The sequence below is a fragment of the Falco biarmicus genome, chromosome 7 (genome assembly GCF_023638135.1).
Source record: "Falco biarmicus isolate bFalBia1 chromosome 7, bFalBia1.pri, whole genome shotgun sequence".
Classification (NCBI taxonomy): domain Eukaryota; kingdom Metazoa; phylum Chordata; class Aves; order Falconiformes; family Falconidae; genus Falco; species Falco biarmicus.
In genome coordinates, this window is record NC_079294.1 from 70,434,305 (window position 1) to 70,456,142 (window position 21,838).

At 60.0% G+C, this 21,838-nt stretch overlaps 2 protein-coding genes across 2 annotated transcripts; one reads left to right on the forward strand and one right to left on the reverse strand.

Moving 5' to 3' along the window:
- Positions 1-893: 893 nt before the first annotated feature.
- On the reverse strand, positions 894-10,016 carry PDIA3 (protein disulfide isomerase family A member 3). The gene is made up of 13 exons (XM_056347104.1): positions 9,771-10,016; positions 9,552-9,630; positions 8,443-8,560; positions 7,902-8,009; positions 6,829-6,958; positions 6,229-6,345; positions 5,624-5,749; positions 4,570-4,752; positions 3,925-4,033; positions 2,931-3,059; positions 2,149-2,228; positions 1,581-1,638; positions 894-1,303 (listed from the first exon to the last, which is right to left on the reverse strand). The coding sequence occupies exons 1-13, from the start codon at positions 9,926-9,928 to the stop codon at positions 1,184-1,186; spliced, it is 1,515 nt and encodes a 504-aa protein (XP_056203079.1). The 5' UTR covers positions 9,929-10,016; the 3' UTR covers positions 894-1,183.
- Positions 10,017-12,362: 2,346 nt separating this feature from the next.
- On the forward strand, positions 12,363-21,725 carry STRC (stereocilin). The gene is made up of 20 exons (XM_056347396.1): positions 12,363-13,684; positions 14,055-14,117; positions 14,249-14,365; positions 14,828-15,000; positions 15,304-15,490; positions 15,706-15,884; positions 16,036-16,168; positions 16,451-16,633; positions 16,797-16,835; positions 16,980-17,398; positions 17,616-17,906; positions 18,319-18,454; positions 18,532-18,731; positions 18,794-18,884; positions 19,329-20,429; positions 20,493-20,635; positions 20,775-20,923; positions 21,012-21,109; positions 21,314-21,461; positions 21,694-21,725. The coding sequence occupies exons 1-20, from the start codon at positions 12,383-12,385 to the stop codon at positions 21,723-21,725; spliced, it is 5,184 nt and encodes a 1,727-aa protein (XP_056203371.1). The 5' UTR covers positions 12,363-12,382.
- The last annotated feature ends 113 nt before the right edge of the window (positions 21,726-21,838 follow it).

The window sequence follows — 21,838 nt, forward strand, 5'->3', positions numbered from 1 at the left end:
AGCCTTTGGAGCTGTGGGGGAGGAATCCACAGAGAAAGCAAGCACTGGCTCTTACCATGGTAACTGCTGCAATACAGCAGTGTCTTGTGAGCCTGCTGATCCTCGCTTCAGCACACATGCAACCCGAGGAGTTCAGAACGCCAGGGCAACAGCCCAGCCCACTCCTGACCTTCCCAGTCAGCACATTCTGGGCCAAAGGAAGTTAGGACTGCCTTTACCCAGAGATGGTCAGCCACAGCCCACACCACCTGACCCCAGCACAGGATCCTATTCTTCTCCCTCCTGAATGGAAAGCCACAGCGACCAGCCTGCTTTCTACCAAGAGACAAGTAATGATATTCCAGTTAACAAGCCTTAATTGTCCTAACCCCACACAAGCCACAGACAAGCCCAGTGGCTGTGAGAAACACCCTCAGCACTTGCCCTACCTGTGTTTGAGTACATAGTTGCTAGTGCTCCTCCCCTACGCTTCTGCATCAGCTTAAAAGTTTATTTAATGCTGCTGCTTGTATGCTGTGAGCAAGCCCTATGCCAGCCTGCCCTCCATGCCTGCGCTTGTCTGGATCCAAGTGTCACATTAAGTACTACATGCATCTAAACTCGCTGACGCAGCATGCAGACAGCAAAAGGATCAGAGACCAGAGACTCCGAGCCCCAAATCTGTGTAAATGTAGCACCCAGAGCACAGCACATCGGGACAGGTGCTGCTACAATGTTCTGGAAGGACTCTTGTTAGCTGAGGAAGGAGAACAGGCTAAAGGCTGACCTTAATACTTAGAAACAGACTTCTAAGGGCTCGCCGAAGGAAACTAGACTCACAGTAGGAAGTCGCTGCCTATGAAGAGCGGGGGTCCCAGTGTTAGGTTTGACAGGTCTCCATAGGACAGGGACACTTGGTCTTAAGGGGGTCATTTTATTGTTTCACTTCTCCAAATGTACAAAAAAAATTAGAAAATAACCCTACCCCCCACCCCCTCCCAAACCACAAAACAAACCAGTCTGGGGAGCCCCACAACAGTGCAGCTAAGAGACGGCAGGAAATTAAACAGAACTAGATACAGCAGCTGGGTCCCCTCGGCCCACATGGTCACTGGCTCTCCACAACCCAGAACTGGCCCCAGTCTGCCCAGTGCTTCCCCGATTCACACAGAGCTCATCCTGACCAAGATGGCAAGTGGGTACTTTACAAATCCTCCTTCGCCTTTTTCTTGGATTTCTTGGTTTTATCTTCCTCCTGCAGCACGGGAGTGTTGGTTGCCTCCCGCTTCAAGTAGCTAATGAAGTCACTCACTTCTCTGCCACCCTGCAGAAAGGACAAGACAGTAAGGCAGTGCCTGTGCTCCCTGTGGGCTTCCCCTTTACTAGAGGGGCAGTTCAGGTGCCAGGCAGGAGACCAACGTGATGGCAAGCCAAGCTCTCCCCGTGGGTCTGCAGCGTGCAGCAGCACGTTCCCAGCAGGTACCACTGGGTATGTTCCCAGGGTAACAGGACAGACCGCCAACTGCAACTCCAGAGAGGACTGGCATTGTTTGGACAGCTGGATGCTGCTTCACTTCTTTACAAAGCAGCAAAATACTCACCTCATACTTCTTTGGACTCTGCTTCTTGCCAGCTGGAGCAAAATAGATGGTGGGGAAGCTGGGGAAAGAGAAGAGGCATGTAAGCTCCTATGCGCTCTGTTTTCTTTCAGACCAGCCCTCACTGAAGGGACCTGCACCCTGCATTCCCCTGGTTTAACACACCAACAGCTTCAGCAACTCTGATGCCAGCAAGTGTGGCCTCTGAAAGCCTGGCCATGTCCAAAGAGTTGGATGAGCCCAAGAATGTCCGAGTTGCCTAGCTAAACTGTTTTCGGAAAAGTGAGCTGTTTTTACACTGCCAAGAACAGAATCACAGCAAATTCAAAAGCAGCAAGACAGGCCTCCGGGCACAGCCAGGGCACTGGAATCCCAGAGAAACAAGGCAGCTGGATGTCCTTTGTTTTCACTCTTGATTTCTTCACACTAAGCAAATGCCTGGTGATCACATGCCAATCGCTCCCACCCATCCTCCCTGCGAGACTCTCAGCAATTCTGCTGTGGTTGCTGGCCGGAGACACAAGTGTGAACTCATACGGTGACACAATGGTATAACAATGGTAACACCTACCCTCGGACTTCATACGGAGAAGGCACATCATTGGCTGTAGCATCCATTTTGGCAATGATGATATTGGGGTCTTTACTGAGCTGTTGTTGGTAGAAAGAGCTTATTAGTACCCAATCCATAGCAGTTAACACAGGAACTCACCTGCTATCATCCAAGATAGCAATGTCAGAGGACAGGGCACACAGTATGCTAAAAGGTGAGCAAATTTCTTCTAAGCAGTTTATTACTTCTGCCTCAGCAGGGGCACAGGGAACAAAGTCCCTCCTCAGCCAGCTGCATGGAGCCCACATCTCCCAGTGGTACCTGCTGAATTGGTCTGGTACAAGTTCTGGAGAATGCTTACCCCAGAGCAACTGCTTACCCTCCATCTTAGAAAGTGAGCTGTGAGGATATGCAGGAAGGAGGGGTGCCTGATGGCCAAACAGCAAAAGGCTGGTCAGATCTGGGGGAACAGGTTTACTTCACTTGCGTGCAGGGCAGTGTTATCCTTCACACAGAGGGAAAAGACCCAAGAAGGAACTTTGGTAGCTGAGGCCAGTTGCTGAATCAGGGAATATTTATGTGCCACAACAATGGGCACAGGTTAAACCTACTGGTGTGGTTACTACCGCACTCCAGATCTTGCTAACCTACTTCTGCATTCGCAGGAGATGCTAGAACTCATAGTCCTCAGGAAGGCGCAATTATGCCCTGTTATCATAAAGGCTAGACAGACAGAACCCGAACAATTTTTTAGTGCTGCAAAATTCTAGTTTGTGATTCCAATAATGTCCCAGACTTACCTTCTCCCCCAATTCTTTGTATTTGGGCTCCAGATTCTTGCAATGGCCACACCAGGGCGCATAAAACTCTATCAGGACATCTTTGTCTTCTGCATTAACAATTTCATCGAAGTTCTCAGCAACCACCACCTGATAACATTTGATCACACAAATCAAGGTTTTTTTTAAAGTCAAGAGTGAGACTGTAACATGACGTGCTCCACATACTCTGCCCAAGAAAGCCTGGCCCTCCCACAGCAAGTCACACTGCACCTACACAGCAAGCAGCACAATCATCAGACACGCAACTCTTCACCAAGCCCTAACACCCCCAACTTGCAGGTAAAAACCCATCACAAGGTACCAGCACTACCTGCAAATGAGGTTTGCTTCTGGTATCCTTGCAGGAAGAGGACAAAATAATTTCTTTTTAATCCCAGCAGGTTCCAGGCTGAGGAATCAGTCTAGCAAGACCGGCTGAGGCTATCCCCATCCACACAAAACCACACAGCAAGTTCCACTCCCTTATAAGGCCCTCATCATAACGCCAGGCCATGCAACACAGGGCAGAATTTACTATGAGGGGTGGGGCAGGAGTTATACCACCCCTCTGCAGTGATGAGAGACACATAACTCCTTAGAAATAGCACAGTCACGACCAACTTGAAGGCTGTGCCATGAGAGAGCACAAGCCAAGACAGCAGGCCTGTGCATAATCCCTGTAAATCTGGATGATCCTGCACTTGTTAGCACATCACCAGCACGCTCAAGCAGCAGCTACTGTGCCAAGATAACAAAATAGAATCAAAACTGCAAGTTGCATTTCTCCCTTGGCTCAGAAAACTGCAGTATAACAAGGAAGTGAATTCTTCCATCTATCACAGCAGAGGCTTCTCAAGATGCCACAACACAGTGTGTGCAGCATGGGATATTGGCATATGTCTAAAAGCTGCTGCTGAACAGCATTTCTACATCTACTGATAGGAGCTGCTGCTACACTTGATGTGGTGCTCACCTTCACAGGGCCATCATTGCTTTCAGGGACAGGCTCCGATTTCAGATACTTTTTCAAGTTTCCATCAAAGTAATCTTGCAGGAATCTCTCCAGAGCCTTTCCGTCACGGCTGAAAGTGGAAGTGACATTTTACAGCCATCACCACACATACAGGATGAGAGGGGAAAACTTTCAAGGCTTATTTAAGCTCCTTCCACCCACAGAACAGATGCCACCTGTATGTCTGAGAGCACCAGTCTGGGGCTGGTTTAGAAGACCCCAGAACAAGTGCAAAGATGCTCTTAGGAGAGTTGACAGGAGGCTGGATGCACATCCCATTCAAAGTTTTAGGCCTTCCAGCACCCTTACGTTTCTTCTTTCAAGAAGAAAGGTACAACTATTTCCTCTACCCTTTAATGCATCTTAGCTCCTAACCAGACACTTAAGTATCTTGAATTAAATTCTCTAACTCTGTATAATAGGAGGGGTTGTAAGCTCTCTAGAGGGCAGGAAAACACATGAGTAGGAGCCATTCTGAGCAATTTTGTCCAGCTGGAATATCCAGCTTTCCTGTTTCCTCCAAGCTAATGATGTTGGTCTGAAGGTCTCCGACCAGATCATAAGCCTAGCAAGTGCGAGGCAACACCGCTAAGTTCAAAAACTTACGAGAATTCTTCCTGCATGACATATTTATCTCCTTTAGCAGTTCTGATGGCAACAACTGGAGCCTCACCCACGCTGCTCTCTAGACCAAACTCTGAAAGCTCATGGCCAAAGGTTTTCCGACTAGCAACAGCAAAAGACAGTTTGTGCCCAGCATCTAAGAACTTCTTTGCAATCATCATAACTCTGAGGGGGGAAAAACAAACACAAACAAAACCCATAAAACACAAAGCATTATTCCTTGGAACATTTTCTGACATAACATCCTTCAACTGCACCCTGGACAATCAACGGTGTGATGTGTTTGCATAGGCTAGTCCTACAGAAATGGTGTTAAAGAGGAGTAAGCTTGTGTCTACTGTGAATGAAGCCTATGCAAATGTTGTCTGCTTTCATCCTCTACCCCTGTCAGCGTGACCACCAGGGTGTCAGGCACTGGGGAATACAAAGGATGGAATCCCACACAACACCAGTAAGTATGTTTGTCTTTAAGGTCTAAGGACTAGGGATCTATGGGAGAGGAGGATAGAGAATGTCTGAAGAGAGATGTATGAGAGGAGGATGGGGAATGTCTGATCTGGCAGGAGATTAACAGCTGGGTATTGTGAAGGAGAATAAGGAAGATACACATGGTTATCTAGTAGCAAATAGGTGTCTGCATGCTTGTAGTGATATGTAACTATGTAACTGCATGAATGGTTTCTGCCCTGAGCCTGGTGGTACATACAGCTGGAATTTGTATCCGGGCTAAGAGATAGAAATAAGAGCTTCTCTGTACAATAAAGTGTCTCTGGTTGCACCACAACCAGAGTCCGTGCCTTCATACATCACAGGGATCCAAGACTAAGCCGGTGGGGTTTCAAAGGATACGCGTATTGCATGCTTTGGGCTCTGCAGGCAGCAGCCACCCCAACAGTTCCAATTAGAAACTCAGCTGGAAGCTTTCTGGGAGAGAATTCATGTATGAACAACAGGAGAAACTCTGTCAACTGAGCTATGGAACAGCAACAAGGAAGGGAACAAATGAGACAGGTTGATTAACCCCACCGCTGCATACCTGTTGCGCCAATAGTTGGAACCCTTTGCATTCTTCTCATAGTCCACATCATAGTATGCCACCAACAAGTCCTTACCCTGGATCAAGTCTTTGTTGTCTTCAGTCATGTGTGGGCAGATGCCAAAGCTATCAGCAACACAGATGTTAGCAACTTCAGTTAGAATGCCCAGAACCCATCACCTCCCAGGAATGCCCTTGATGCAGCACAACCTTGTAGCCCACCCAAGAACATTAAATTCCAGTAATAAGTAAGACGTGAGGAAGGTATCTTTGCTCATTCACATATCATGCTATTCTAAGTCAAATCTCCACCTCGAGCCACAACAGCAGGGGCCGTATCTGACCTAAACAAGACCAAAACTGGTATAACTTCAAGAAGTTCAGTTTTTAAACACAAGTGTGGTTGTTGGAATATGGACAGTAAATGCCAACAGCCACGCCAGGATTTCTAGAAAGGAGGTCCCCAAAGGAGACAGCAGAGGCATGACAGCTCTTTTGCAGACTAAGCCAGGAAGTGACAGCAATGCCAGCTAGAGAAAAATTTCTTAGAGGGCCAAATCCAACTGGGGCTAGTCTATCAAGTTCTCTGGTGAGGAATCACTCACATGTTCTCCTGGATGAACTTCTTGATCTTTCCACTGGTGATTTTGTCTTCCGTGTACTTGATAGAGCTGTCCTCAAACTTGTTGGTCAGGCGCGGAGGACGGAATAAGACTATACCCCTGTGGGGAAGCGGGTATTGTCAATTAGTTTAAGTATCTGTGAGCTTCCAGGGATGGCAGCTAGATGAGGCAAGAGCCCAATCTCCAGTGACTATCCCCATTCACTGTTCATAGCTTCAATGAAGACAGTCTAGTTCCTTGGCAGCACTACTACAGATCTACTTGTCAGACCCCTTTCCCTTATTTGGACAGGCCATAATGAGAAACAAAAGCCCCACCATAACGAGCAATGGCTAAACAAAATGCCTCTGTTGAGATACTTCCCACCCAGGGGCAGAGACTAACCCTCCAGAGCCTGCAAACATCTGTACCTTTTTATCTCAACCCAAAAGAGATAAAAAAAAAAAAAAAGATATGCCACTGGCAGCTGGGGAAGAAACAAGAGCTTAAGCTATGTTCAGAACGTGAATCCAGTTAACAACTGGAATCCAAGAATTTTTCAGATAACACCAAGATTCCTTGTTATTGAGACAACTAACTTACTCTCCATCTTCCTCATACTTCTGCACCAATTGGTCCTCACTGGTGTGCGCAAAACGGTAGTTATCTCTTAGGTTGTTGGCAGCTTTCATGAATTCTGAATAAGCATCACCAGATGCATCTCCAAAGAAGCCTGCAGCAGAAAGACAGACAGTGATCCTAAACCAACTCAGCAGCAGTCACCATACAGTGCTCATCATTTAGCTCTACAACGCACTGAAAGATCACTTCTGAATCCAGTCCTGCAATGCACGTTCAGGCCTTCATCTCTGACAGCTTCTCTCCTGTTTTTATTGGAACCTTTCCATACTCCCTCCCTTCCACCAGCAGAATGTTACTCAAGAGTCTGCCCAGCTTAGTCATTCAGCCAAAAGGCAGCTGTCCTCTGAGTACAGAGATACCCTTTGTAACCACGTGGCACTAGTAGTGGTAACAACTGCCAATGGTACTTCATAAAAGTAAGTTCAGGAACGCTGATCAATACTCATCCAGTTATGCTTGTAAGATGGCACCTGATCAGCACAAAGGAAAGCTGCTATCGCCACTCATAAACCATGGTCAAATCATATAATGTTGACCGCCCTACCTGTGTCACAAGACAACACCTGAATGTACTTTACAGCAATCAAAAGCCATCTGTGGTCAGCCAGCCAAAAGAGTAACAAACTTTAAAAAAATAGACACTATGGTGCCAGGAAGTTCAAGAGTCACAGGAAAGAAAATACCCCAACAAACAGAAGGGGAAAAGAAAAAAAGGTTGGAAGGAATCCCCAGAGGCCATTGAGTCCAAGCTCCTGCCCAAAGCAGAAGCAGCTTCAAAGTCAGATCAGGTTGCTCAGAGCATTGTCCAACCAAGTTTTGAAAAACCTCCCAGACTGAATGATTCAAAATCCCTCTGGGCACATGTTTCAGTGCTTTATCGTCCTCATTACGAAAAACTTTTCTGCTCATGTCCATCTGGAATCTCTCTTGCTACAGCCTGTGATGCTGCCTCTTATCCTTTCACAGCACATTCCCCAGGACATCTCCCAGAGTCAAGCATCTACCGATTTCCGCGCTGCACCGTATCTACTCACCCACTACTGAAGCATCTTTATCACCAATGAATTTCTCAAATTCAGCCACAGAATTGAGAGCCACTGAAGCAGGTCCCGCCTGTTTCTTGAGGTGACTGACAATCCCATCTTAAAAGAAAAGTTAAAGGATTAAAGTGATCTATACAAATTTCCACAAGACATTTTTCACACTTCCTAAAACAAAAATTGTTTCTGCAGAATCCATACACCTCTCCCATACAACAATATGATGTTAACCAAAGGAGAGGTACTACCAGCTTCACATGGGAACTTTCTAGCAATTTGCAGATACTACTCACCAAGGGTACTAGGGATTAATGTGGAAACCTTCACCTTTAAAGAAGGGTTTTAAGGGATAATAAACATTCAGGGCTCCACCAGCACAAAGAGTTCTGGAAAGAACAAAGCGGGGTGAGCGTGTAGGTGGGGACCTTCTTTGTATCCTTCAACACACGTAGCATCCCTGACACAATTCTATCATGCGTGGGCCTTCCTTCCAGCACCATTTCTGCAAGCCAGATGCTTGCTGATAAGCTCTTACCTGCTGTCCTGGGCCCATCATAGGTTCCTGCCTCTTCTCCATCTCGAAAGATCTTTAAGGTGGGGTATCCACTGACTCCATACTTATTACAGGTGTTTGAGTTTGCTGTACAGTCAACCTAAAGGAAGAGAAACATTGCTGCTCGGAAACCAAGCCATTCATATGCACAGAAAAAAGCAGCTTTGCCATTGCCCACATTATCACGTACAAAGCCTAGACGGTCTGAAAGCCCTCGTGTGTCTTTAACCAAGGCTAGATTCCTTTCACATGAAGTGCAAGGAGCTGCAAAGCATCTATAAGACCCACGTGCACAAGACCAAAAGCCAGGCCTAACACACTCGATCAAGGGGTTGGAAGGGGATCTATGCAGCCTACTGCGGGAGAGTCAAGACTGGGAAAGGAAGTAGCATGGGTGTAACCACAGGCCCAGCAAAATGTTTAGGGAGATACTGGAAAGATTACATAGTTGCGAGTTTGGTCAGACTAGGTGCAAAAAATAGAAAGGGTAGATTCTTGTAATCAATGACAGGCTTAATAGGAATCAGCTGTTCTCAGTACCTTATCATTCCTGAAGTTCCTACGACACCTGAAGAAAACAGGCCGACCTCAACAGACAGAGGCCACAGTGTCAAGAGTCCATGTGACTTCCCATAAAGGAAGAGGAAAACTCTGATTTGCAGCAACTACACAAGTTTTCCAGTGGAAGAGAAAGCTCTCAGACAGCAACCCTTGCTTTATAAGCCAAGGGACAGCACTGTGAAGTACAGCACAGGGCTAGTTCTCAGGCTCGCTTACACAGCTCAGAGGTGGCTTCTACCTCCCACTTTGGGTGAGCAGTCTTCTACACACTCGCACACACCCATGATACACGCACACCACCCGAGTGGCAGCAGCCCTCGCAGGCTTCCCCTTCCAGAGCGTTCCCTCGTGTCTAAATCCTCAGAGAGACGAAGCCCCTCAGAGCTCTGGAGCCCCCCGAGCAGGCCCGACATGCACATGGGCAAGCGCTGTGGGCCGACTGCGACTGCAAAGCTTTTATCTGCTCAGAGCCTCGCCGCAGGCCGCCGTGCCAGCGCCGCCGTGGGCCCAGCCGCCGCCGCAGCCCTCACCTTCACCAGCGGCACGATCCCCTTCAGCCTGGTCGCTGCCGACTCGTACTCCGGCGCCAGCCGCTTGCAGTGCCCGCACCTGGGGGGGACCGGAGGGGGTTAGGCCGGCCCGCAGCGCCCCGGCCCTGCCCGCCATCCCCCGGCACGGCCCTGCCCGCCCGCCTGGCGCCCCGCAGGGCCCGGCTCCGCCGCTCCCACCCGCCCCCGGCGGCCCCTCACCAGGGCGCGAAGAACTCCACCAGCACCAGCCCCGGGCGCTCGGCCAGGCCGCTCTCGAAGTCAGCATCGCTGAGCTCCACCACGTCGGAGGCGCGGGCGGCGAAGGCGAGCAGCGGGAGCAGCAGCAGCGCGGCGGGCCGCGGCCGGGGCGCGGACATGGCTGGCGGGGCGGCGCGGCGCGGGGTTCTCTCCTCGGCGGCGGCGGCGGCTGAACGGGCGCCGGGGGCCGCAGGCCGGAAGTCCCACCCCCCCCAGCCGGATCTGCCGTGTGGCAGCTCTCCGTTGGGCGCCACGCCATGCGTCACGCCAGCTCCGGCCAATGAGCTGCCGGCAGGGGTGGGCGGGGCCACTTGCGGCGACCCCGCTGCTCCGTTCCCCGCCGCCCGGTTTGGCCACCGCTCGGGCCGCGGCGTGAGGTGAGGGGCGGCGGCAGCGGCTTCCGGGCCCCGTTGGGCCTCAGTAGGGCCTCGACCGCTCCCGGGACGGCACTGGTTCGCCCGTGCTGGGCCGCGCTGCACTCGGGGCTCGGCCACGTCCCTGAGCCACGGCGAAGAATTGCGCCCCCTCCCGTCGCCCGTCCCAGCGGCCAGCCCCGCGGCCCGCCGAGCGCAGGGCCTGCCCGCCGGGGCTGGGGGCCGGGAGCTCCTCGCTGCCGCAATGACTGCGGCTCCGCCAAGGATTTCACTCATTAAACCGCTCTGTGTTCGCTAGAAGCCCTGCCGTGGGCACCGTGCCTGCAAAGCGTGCTGGACGCCCCGCCGGGAGCCTCCTGCCCGCCGCCTCCAATTCCACGGGCACCGCCAGCCCAGAGCCCGCTCGCTGCTTGTCCCATTCCCCCGCGCCCCGGGGCCGACAGGGAGCGCTGCCGTCCACTCCGGGACCGCCGCCGGTGCACCGCGGAGACCCAGGGTGGGAGCTGCTCCCGCAGTGCCCGCAGCCCCGCTGCCCCCGCCCCTGCCGGGTTACCGGCATCAATAATGCAAGAGCTCGGCACCGGCTGCGGCGGCGGGGGGGAGGGGGGCGTTCGGCGGTGGCCTCGGGTTACACCCCCGAGCCGAGGCCTGCGGGAGTCAGTGCCGCCGCGCCTGAGCCCCGGCGGCAGGGGTGGCGTGAGCGGGCAGGGGCAGGGGCTGGGCAGGGTCAAGGTCAAGAGCAGGGGCAAGGTGAAGGGTAGGGGCTGGGAAGGGGCAAAGGCAGGGGCTGGGGCAGAGGCAAGGGCAGGGGCAAAGCTAGTTCCAGGCTAGTTGGGCAGCGCTGCGGCAGCTGCCCGTGCAGGCTGTGTGGGTCCATCTCTCCCTCGCTCCCACGGGCTGCAGGCCGCGGGGATGGCTGCTTCCCTTCCCAGCTTTGGGCTGCTGCTCCTGCTGCTGCTGTGGGACCCCAGCTCCGGTGAGTGAGCACACCCCTCTGGGACCACAGACCTCGGTGCGATGGAGCCATGCTCGAGGGTCTGTCCTGCTCTCCCAGCCCCTGCCCCCGGTGCAGGTGTGGGGGCACGGCTCCCGGGGGTAAAGCCCCCGCCCCCAGGGTGTGGGCTGCCCCCTGCACAGCTCTGGCGATATGGGTGGTGGTCTGGGGTGGTCTGTGCCGGGAGCTGCAGGGGTCCCAAAGAGCAGGGGCTGCACGTCGGTGCACGCTGGCTGCCTGCGGTGGGGCGATGCTCAATGGGCCCCCGAGGGATGCAGCTTCTTGCGGGGGTCGGGGGGGTCAGTGCATGCGGCATGCGGCCAGCTGGACCCTGCCCCGCAGGAGCTGCCCCGGGAGGGACCGGCGCCCCACCACCCCGCCTCGTCCCCGTCCTTCAGGCCCGACGGCAACCCAGCGGAGCGGTCCCCGCCGTCCCACCAGCCGGAGCCCGGGGGTGCGGGGGGACGCTTTCCCCCGGGCAGAACCCGCCGGCGGGGCTGTCGGCCGTGGGGACCCCGTCGGCGAGCAGCGCTGCCTCGACCCCTCGGGGCGCTCGGGGGGGCGCGGACGAGTTTTCCGCCCCCCCGGGGGGGCCGGGGCTGGCGGGCGAGCGGCGGGGAGCGGGGCGGCTGCTGCTCCCGCCCCGGGGCAGCCGGCGCCGGGCCGCGCTCCTCCGCCTGCACCGCGGGCTGCGGGGCCGCCGCGGCGGGGGGCCGCCCCCCGAGCCCCGGCCGCGCTGGGAGCCGCCGCCGGGCCGGGCCGGGGCGGAGGAGCGGGGCGCGGGGCCGGGGCCGTGCGGGCCCCTCTGGAGCCGCGCGCCGGGGCTGCGGGATGCGCTGCTGCGGGCGGCGGGGCGCGCGCTGGGGCCCCCGCGCACCGACGGCGCCGGGCGCTGTGTAGGTAAGCGATGCCGCCGGTGCCGGTGCCCGGTGCCTCGCCGCCGCCGCCTGACGCCGGGCTCGCCCGCAGGGACGCTGCCGCAGCTGCTGCTCTGGTAAGTCGGGCGGGTGGGGCGGGATGGGACGGGGTGGGATGGGACGGGATGAGAAGAAATAGGATAGGACCAGATGGGGATTGGGGTGGGAAGGTATGGGATGGGATGAAATGGGACAGGACCAGACAGGATGGGATGGGACGGGCAGCACGGGCACCTGGGCTGCAGACAAGGGGTTCCTCCAGGGCAGGCAGGGCTGCAGTGGGCAGCTATGTTGGAGAGGGGTGCTGGGGCTGCCCCAGCCAGACGGTTGCTGATCTGGTCTCTGCCCTGCAGGGGCTTCCACCACAACATCAGCTGGGATGCCCGGGGCCTGGGCTTCACAGCTGGGGTGCTCCCTGCTCCACCACCCCTCCCCAGCTGCCTCCAGCCTGTCCCCCGGGGAATTGCAGCCGTGCCCCAGAACCAGCTCTCGCTCCTGCCCCCTGTTCTGGAGGCTGTGTGCAATGACAGCATCCCTGGGCTGCCGGGTGTCTCCAACTTCACCGTCTACCTCTACTGCAACCTCTTCAACAGCTCCCAGGGCTCCAGCCAGCGCCCAGAGGACCTGGGGGCTGCCTGCTCCAACGCAGCCTGGTACCTCTCCATGGGTGAGGGGGGCTTGGCATGGGCCCGGGCCTGCCGGGAGCACTACCCTGCCCAGTTCAACAGCACTGTCTGCAGCAACACCTCCCTGAGGGAGACCCCTGGGCCCCAGCAGGTCTTGCTGGAGCAGCTCTGTGCTGACCTGGCTGGGCCCCGCAGCTGCAGTGCCTGCATACGCTGGGAGGACGCCTGGAGCTGCTTCCTGGGAAGCCCCATGCTCTGGGATGCCCGGCTCTGTGGCAGCAGGAGCTGTGAGTTGCTGCCCGCTGACCCCTGGGCCTCGCTCTCCCAGCTGTGTGGTGGTCCCCAGCCCCGGGCACAGATGCCCGGTGTCTCAGAGCCCGGGGGCGCAGACCCTTGCTCCTTCGGGGGCCAGAGCCTGTGGGCATGGGGGAGCACTGGTCTCTTGGAATTGTGCAGGACTGTGTGTCCCTGCTGCTTCCAGGAGCTGGTGTGCACCAATGCCTCCCTCCTGCAGCTGCTGGGGCATCCCCAGCCTGTGGTCGGGGCACACTGCCAGGGTGCCCTGCCCAGTGGACGCTGCCTGCTGCAGCAGCTCCTGGCACTCCTGCCCATGCCCCGCAGGCTGGATGCTGGGGAGCTCTGCCCAGACCTGGCTGCCTACCTGCTGGGGTTGGCCTTGCAGCTGCCGCGGTGCCAGGAGGAGGCTCCAGGCTGGGCCCCCCACGTGAACTACCTCCTGCGCCTGCTTGACCACAGCCTGACCGCCTCCAGACGAGAGGAGGCTGGGCAGGTGGCCAGGGAGCAGCTGAGCGAGGCCATCCTCCTCTCCAGCCTCCTGGACAACACCTCCTTCTGGGGCTTGCTGGGGGAGAATTCATCTGCAGGCATCCTGCGAGCCGTGGGCCAGTACCTGGGGTGGGAGCGCAGGGTCCCGGCCAAGAGGGAGCTGCTGAGCTGCTTTAGCGTGAGTTGGGCAGCGCTGGGGCAGCGAGTGAGGGCCTCCCTGGGTCCGAGGCGGTGGTCTGGGTGCCAGACCCGGGGAAGCCCTCCTGCCTGCTGTGGGGTCCAGCCAGGGCATGTGCCCCAGTCCCAGGGTCACTGTCCAGTGCCAGCCAGGCTGGGAGCAGGATTGGTGCATGTGCTCTCCTCAGCCACCAGTGGCTGGGAATGGCTAGTCCTGGATTGGGGTCTCAGGGCTGCTGCTCAGGGCTAAGAGGGGGGTCTCTGCCCCTGGGTCAGCTTCCTTGCAGCAAGGCTGCCCCAGACCTGCTGTGGGGCACTGGGTGAGGAGCTCTGGGCCAGGGCAGGGAGTGCAGCCCTGCTCTCTCCTGCAGGCGGTGCTCTGGGACCTGCTCCAGGACAGCGAGGGTGTGCCTGCCTTGGAGATCCTGGCGCAGGTACTGCCTGACCCAGCCAGGCTGGCTCCCGACCCACCCAGGATCCTGCGGAGCACAGGGCCTGCCTGCCCCCAGCACTCCCATGGCCTGGGTCCCTGCCAGTGGCTGTGCTGAGTGTGGCCTCCCTGCAGGAGTACCTGCGGATGCCAGAGGAGAGCTTCCAGGGGCTGCTGCATGCGGTGGGGCCCGAGGCTGTGCAGCGCTTCCTGGCCCTGCTGCACCGCACCTGGCACCGGCTGCGTGGCAAGGTGGTTACAGGGGCTGGGACAGGGCAGGGTGTGCAGAGCCCGTGTGTGGTGGTTGCCTGTGTGATGGGTGGGAAGAGCCGGGGGGGGGTGGGGGTGGTGCACAGCATGTGGGGAGAGACCCACACATGGGGGTGTAGACCCTGCACCAGGGCAGGTGCAGTCAGTGCTCGCTGGAGTTCACAGCTCCCATGCATGAGGGGTTGCAGAGCCCATGCACGGGGAGGGGGTGTGTGCAGACCCCAGGCGTGCAGAGCCCATGCACAGGGTGTGTGTGTGTGTGTGCAGACCGCAGGTGTGCAGAGCCTGTGCACAGGGTGTGTGTGTGCAGAGCCTGTGCACAAGGGGTGTGTCTGCAGCGCCCAGGCACAGGGGTGCAGAGCCCATGCCACAGGGTGCTGTCCCAGCACACAGCTGGGTGGCACTGGGCCTGTGCTCGTTGCCTGGACTCATGAAGCTTTGCAGGTGCCATCGCCTGTGTCCGGGGAGGATGCACTGCCGTCGCTGGCTGTGCTGCTGCTCCGCAGATTGCCCCATCTCACCCCGCAGCTGTTTGTCGGTCTGTCGCAGTTCATCCCCTTCATGGCCGTGACTGACATTGCAAGGCTCCCCCCAGCCCTCCTGGCCAATGAAAGCGTGTAAGCAGCACTGGGTGCCCCGGTTGCCTGCACACATTACGGCCAGCTCTGGCCTGTGCGCTGCATTTTGCCATCACCTGAAGAGACCCCCAGCCCAGCCCCATCCTGCCCTGTCCCCTGCAGAGCCCCAGCCCAAGCAGCCCATGCAATAGCCATGCAGAAGGCCACTAAGTACCCCTAGGTTCTGGGCACCACAGGGCATGTGCTTGGTGATGGTCTCTGGGGTGCCCTTTGAGGTGGGTGCAGGCTTGGCGTGGGCCTGGGAGGTCTCTGCAGCTGTGCCCCGGTTCTCTGTCCCCACAGCCTTGCTGCTCTGCGGACTCACAGCGCGCGCCTGACGCAGGGGCAGAAGGCTGCCTTTGCCAGGCGCCTGCTGCAAGTCCCCTGCCTCGGGGCCGTGCCCACATGGCCCCTTGGCTTCCTCCATGCTGTCCTGCCGCTGCTGCCCCACTTGCCGCTGCGCTGCTTCCTGCAGCTCACGCCCCAGCAGGTGGGATGTGAGCCCTGGCCCCCCATGCAGGCTGCTCTGCCTGGCCAGCATGCCCTCACCCCACGGCCAGCGGGGATCCCAGCCCTGCACCCCCAGCCCTGCCCAGCACAGGCAGGGATCCGGAGCTGGGAATCCCACCCTGCCCGACCCTGCACCCCTGATCCTGCATCCCCTGGCTGCAACACCTTCCTTGGCCTTGCACGCTGAACCCACAGCCCTGGCTGGGAGCCCCAGGTCTGGTCAGGAAGCCTGAGCCGAGTTCACCTTTGCCTGTGCAGATCTGGGGGCTGGGGGATGGCTGGCAGCTGCTGCGGCTGGGGCTGGTGCAGGGCCGCCACGTGGCAGGCAGCCTGGCGAACCGGAGCCGTGCGGCTGGCACCGAGCTGGGGCGCAGGTGAGTGTGGCAGTGCCGGCACAGCCATGCCCTGAGCTGGGCTGGCGCAGGACCCCGGTGCTGCTGCGAGGGCCGTGGCCTTGCTGCAGCATGGGGCCAGGATGGGTGCTGGCAGGGCTGCCCTTGCCTGCTAACAGGCCTTTCTGCGCAGGCTGGGGGCCCTTGCCTGCTTCCTGAGCCCCGAGGAGCTGCAGGACCTGGAGTGGCTGCAGGATGCCCGGGGGGCAGTGGAGCAGAGCCTGCTGGCGTGTGCAGCCGCAGGGACCCTTCGGCAGCACGGGCGGGTGAGCAAGCCCCCGGGAGGGATGCGATGGATGTGTGGGCTGTGCCAGGCACCCAGGGGCACCTTGTGAATGGGCACCCTGCGGAGCTTGGCTCCCATCCCCTCGCTCTCTGTGGGAGCCTGGCCACAGCATGCCGGCACGAGTAGGGGGGCCAGGGCAGTGAGTCCTGATCAGGCACCAGCACCAGCTCCACATTCATCCTGTGGCTCCTCCTGTGACAGGGGCTGGGGCAGGCTGCCCACCAGCCCTGGGCTCATGGCCTCTCCTGCCCTGTGCCGGCAGGTCATGCTCGCGCTGGCAGACTTGCTGCGCTCCACCAACCTGGCCATGGTGAGCCCTGGGGAGCTGCCAGCATGGAGGGGCGTCCTCCCTGAGATGGGAGTGGGCTTCCTGGAGCACCTGTCAGCTGCCCAGCTGAACTCCCTCCTGCTCCAGCTGCAGCCGACGCAGCTGACGCGTGCCCAGGTGAGTCCAGCCTGACTGCCCATGCCCTGGGCTGGGGCCCCCTGTGCCCTGGACACCATTGGAGACTCCAGCACGATGCAGCTGGGTAGCCTCCAAGCCTTGCCACCGGACCCTGCCAGGGCTGTGCTGGCCCTGCTGATCACCACTGCCTTGTCCTCCTCAGGCATCCTTCCTGCTCACATGGGCTCTCCAGAGGGACAACGTGAGTGTCCGAGGTGCCTCTGCAGGAAAAGGATGGGCTGTGGGTGTCATGCCCTGGTGCCTGACTGCAGCCCCAGATCTTGCACCCCCACACCTGCCTGTGCTGCCGCAGGGTCCCCAGTGAGGCCAGCGTGTTTCTCTGCAGGTGACGGCAGGGGAAGCATCCTGGATGTGTCCCCTGCTGCCAGGCCTGGGACCCACATCACTGGCAGCTGTGCTGGCCCCTCTCCGGGTCCAAGGCTGTGCATGCCTGGGGCCAGCCCTACCCCTGCTCTTGGCAGCACAGACGGCATCCCTGCTGCAGGCTCTGCAGCCCCTGGACAGCTGGGCTCACTGCCTGCTGCCTCTGCTGCCCCTCCAGCTCCTGCGTCCCAGCGCCCAGGCTCTGCACGGGGCTCTGCGGGACCCCAACCTGCCCTGGTCTCCACAGCAGGTCAGAGGCCAGGCACAGGGCTGTGGGGGAAGGTGCTGCACCCCTGTGCCTCCCACCACTGCCCCCCAACAGGCCCAGCTCCTCTGGATGGAGGTGGGAGCCGGCACTAACCACAGCCACCGCACTGCTGGGTGAGAGCAGCTGGCCTGGGCTGGCCAACAGGCACCAGCTGGGGCACCGGGACGGAGGCAGCTGGGAGCACCTTCTGGAGTCCCATGGAGGGAAGGGAGCTGGGAGAGGGCTGGGTACCCTGGGCAGGAGGTGGGAGCCGTGGCATTGCCCTGGGCAGGATTGAGCAGGTCTCGGTGGGTCTGGGGAAAGTGAAGCCCCAACGTCATTGTCCTGCAGTGCCCTGGGCTCACTGGTGGTGGGCATGAGCTGTGCCGAGCTGCAGGAGCCGGGCCGGGAGGATTTCCTGGGGGCTCTCCGGACCCTCTATGTGCAGCCTCGCTCCCTGCCTGCCAGCCTGGTAAGGAGGAGGCTCCAAGATCCCCAAGGCTCGCGGGCAGCCTGTCCCTGTCCTGCGCTCACAGCACGGTGTCCCCAGCGGCGCTGCGTGCAGGAGGAGGTGCTCAGACGTCCTGCGCTCTCCGAGGAGGAGCTGGCATGGCTGGGACCTCGGTTCCTCATGGAGTTACCGTAGGTGTTGGGAGCAGCTGGCCCAGGGATGCAGGGCCACGGGCAACCCCTTCTGCTCCCACTAATTCTTTCCCTCGGGTGGGGGGAAAGAACTGTCTCCTGGCCTACAGCCCCCTCTTTGAGCCCATCACCCTCCTTGTGTCTGCAAGGGGCCAGCAAGCCCCTGCCCTGCTGCCCCCAAATGTGGAGCAGGACTGCTGGCAGGAGCTTGCAGCAGGCACCGCCGCCCTCCTGGCACCCCCAGCCCCTGGTCCTGGCTGTCCCTGGCGCAGCCCTACCGCGAGCCCCTGCCTGGCGCCTGGGCACCCCTGCCATGAGAGGGGGTCTGCAAGATGTGTCTCGGTGCCCCATTCATCCCTGGGCAGAGCAGCCCCTTGCCCTGCAGTGCCCAGGCGTGCTCGGGCTTCTGCAGGGCGAAGCTGGTGGAGATGCTACCTGATGCTGTGGTGCAGCTGGTCCTGGACCACGTGACCCGTGAACCCCACAGCCTGCTGGCCTTGCCGGCCACCCGCCGGGCAGCCCTGGCCCGCAGGGCCCTGCGCTCCCTGGTAAGGGCAGGGAGCCCAGCATGGGGTATGGGGAGATGCGGCTGCCTGCCCTTGCTCCTAGGCTCTCCCTCCTGCAGCACCTCCCAGCAGGGGTGGAGCTTGGTGGGGAAGACCTGGACCAGCTGGGACCACTGGTGGGGTTCCTGGACCGGGAGAGCGTGGCCCGCATCCAGCCTGAGAGCCTGCTGCCGCGGCTGGGGGACCTGCAGGGCACCTGCCTGGCCAGGGAAGCAGCCGCTGAGCTGGGGCGGCTGCTGCTGTCGGAGCAGGCGCTGGGGTAGGTGGCAGGCAGGGGGGCACAGGGCCCTGTCAGTGCCACCTTGACGCCTGCTTCCACAGGCCTCCCCCTGGCTGGCACCTGCCCACCCTGCAGCAGCTGGGGCACCTGGTCTTCCTGCTGCCCCTCGAGAGCCTGCGTGCCATCCCCCGGGTGAGCACCGCGTCCCCTCCCACTGCCACCACGCTGCCCCATGGCTGGCCATGCCTCAGCCCCTCCACCTGGTCTTGCAACTGTGCAACCCTCCGAGTGCCCCATCCCCATGGCTGTGCTGTCCCCACTAGTCCCGCATCCTCCTGGGTGTGCCATCCTCAATGGTGTCCCATCCTTGTGGCTGTGCCATCCCCAGTGGTGTCCCACCCCCGTGGCTGTGCTGTCCCCACCAGTACCACATCCTCCTGGTTGTGCCATCCTCAATGGTGTCCCATCCTCGTGGGTGCGCTGTCCCTGCCGGTGCCCCATCCTTGTGGCTGTGCCACCCCATCAGCACTCCCACCCCCATGGCTGTGTCATCCTTGCTGCTCCCCTGGGCCTTTCTACTGGTGGGGTCTGTGGTCTGTCCTGGCCCCCCTCCACATCTGCCTGGTGCTGCCCCAGGACTTACTGAGCAGAGACACAGTGGAGCAGCTGCTGCAGAGCCAGCGGGACTGGGAGCAGAGTGAGCTGGGACGTCTCTGTCACCCCCTGGGCAGCCTGGATGAGGACCCCAGCCCACAAGAAGTGCTGGTGGCCCCACTGGTGGCAGCTGCCAGGCCAGGGGACCGAGGTGAGACTGTGGACTCCCCTTCCCAGCTCTGTCCCCACTGGTGCACCTCCTGTCCCTGGTGCCCTCCCAGCACTCTGTCCACACACTTGGTGCTCCTGGTGCCCAGTGTCCCCATGCTGTCCCCTCCCCAGGCTGGCCCTGTGTCCCCATGTCCTCATGCCATCTCCTCCCCAGTTGGTGTGTCCCCCTCATGCACGCTGCAGTGGGTGCTGTGGGGGCCCTGGGGCTGGGGCCAGCCCGCTCAGGCTGGCTCTGCAGCCCCCGTGCCCAGCTGTGCCGATGTGCGTGCCACCTTCCCCGCGGCGTGGAGCGCAGCCCAGCTGGCCGCCATGGCCCCCCAGCAGCTGGAGAGCTGCCTGGGGCTGCTCAGCCAGGACCCTGCACTGCGCCCTGACCAGCTCCGGGCTGCCCTGGGCCAGGCCTGGCGGGTGAGGGGGAACATGGGTGGGGTTGGGGGGGACATGGGCGGCTGTGCTGGTGGGGGTGGTGGGCCTCTGCTGGGCTGGGCTGGCCCTGGTGGGGAGATGCTGGATGCAGGGAGCTGTGCTGGCGCGGTGGTGGGGGAACGTCCTTGGGGGGCCTCCGAGGGGCTGTCTGTGGGAGGGCTGTGCTGGCCTTGTGGGGGTTGTCCTTGGGGAGGGCTGTGGTGGCCTTGGGGTCTGGCTGTGGGTGGCTGTGCTCACCTTGGGGGGCTGCCCGTGGGGAGCTGTGCAGGTGCTGCCTGGCGGCGCTGGGCTGGGGGCTGCCGGCAGCTGGTGAAGCTGCTGGTGCCACAGCTGTGGGGCAGTGCCTGGGCGCTGGAGCCAGCCCAGACGCTGCGCCTGGGCCGGCTGGCCACCCAGCTGGGTGAGCCGGAGCTGCGGGAGCTGCGGCTGCCGGACTGGGGGGCCCTCTCTGCCCTGGGGGAGCTGGACAGCTGGTCACAGGGACAGGTGAGGTCCTGGGGCTGGGGTGGGCAGGGACCAGCTGGCCCCCTGTGACCGGCGCTCCCCCAGATGCGGGCTGTGGTCTCTGCTTTCCTGCGGCAGCGCGGGGCGAGCGCTCAGGACCTGGGGCTGCCTGAGCTGGTGGCACTGGGGCACCTGCTTTGTGGGCTGCCGGTGGCTGAGCTGCAGGGCCTGGACAGCCGGGAGCTCAGGTGGGTGTGTGCCCAGCGGGGGCATGGGCCAAGCCCCCCATCAAGGGGCCAAGAGGTGTGGGCATCACTGGCTGCCTTGGTGCAGACAGCAGTGCTGCATCCCAGCGCTTGGCTGCCTGATGCTGCCTGCTCCTCACAGCAAAGCTGCCCCTTTCCTGGGCTCGCTGAGCCTGCGCTGCACAGAGCAGCAGGCTGAGGTGCTGGCCACCCACTTGACCTCCAACGCTGCCTTCGGACCAGCTGCTGCTTGGGGACCTGAAATCTTCACGGAGATCGGGACGTTGGCAGGTGAGTGCTTGGATGGGGCTGTGCCCTGCAGCTGCTGCCAGCCCCTGTGCTCAGGGATGGCATCCTGACCCTGCCTGCTGTGCCCCAGCTGGGCTCCCCGACATCGTCCTCTCTGCACTGGTCCCCGAGCAGATTTGGGCGCTTACACCCCGGGCCATCGCTGCGGTGCCGGCACCCAAGTTCGCAGTGAGTTCCTGGCATCCCTGGCTGGAGCGCTTGGCCGGGCACATGTGGCACCGTCCCCCTGCATGCAGGGGAGGGGGATCCCTGGCTGGACCAGCATGGTGGGAATTCCCCATGCTGGACATTGAGGCATGGAGGTGGGATGCATCCTGACTGCCGGGGAGAGGGCGCAGGGCCTCACCATGTCTGGCTGCCCTCTCCCTGCAGGTGGTGTTTGGCCCCACGCAGCTGCGCACCCTCTCCAGCGCTCAGGCTGTGGCTGTCACCCCACAGCAGCGCCGGTGGCTCGGCAGTGCCCAGCGCCAGGCCCTGGCCAGTGCCCAGTGTGAGGGAGAGGCTCCCCAGGATGGCCAAGGTGAGAGCAGCAGGGTGGCTTCTGTCCCCATGTGGCACCCAGCCTGTGTGCCGCAGGGGGCTGCTCTGCCCGGTCGCCCCTTGTCCTGGCTCTGCACCCCCAGGCTCAGCACGGGCACCCCGGGATGCTGGGAGAGCTCGGGTCGTGTGGGTTCGGCTGTGGGGAGGCTGTCCCCGCTGCCTGCCCAGCTCATGCTTCCCCTCGGGACATGTCCCATGCCACCTCTGCCCAGATGTGACCTTCCTGCTGCTGCCCCTGCCCTAAAGCCAGGTCCTGAACGGCCGCTGTGGGGGCCGCAGCACATGGTGCTGTCCCTGCCCAGAGTGAGGTCTCCCAGCAGCAGCAGGGATGTGAGCCCCTCCATGGGGTGCTGAGGC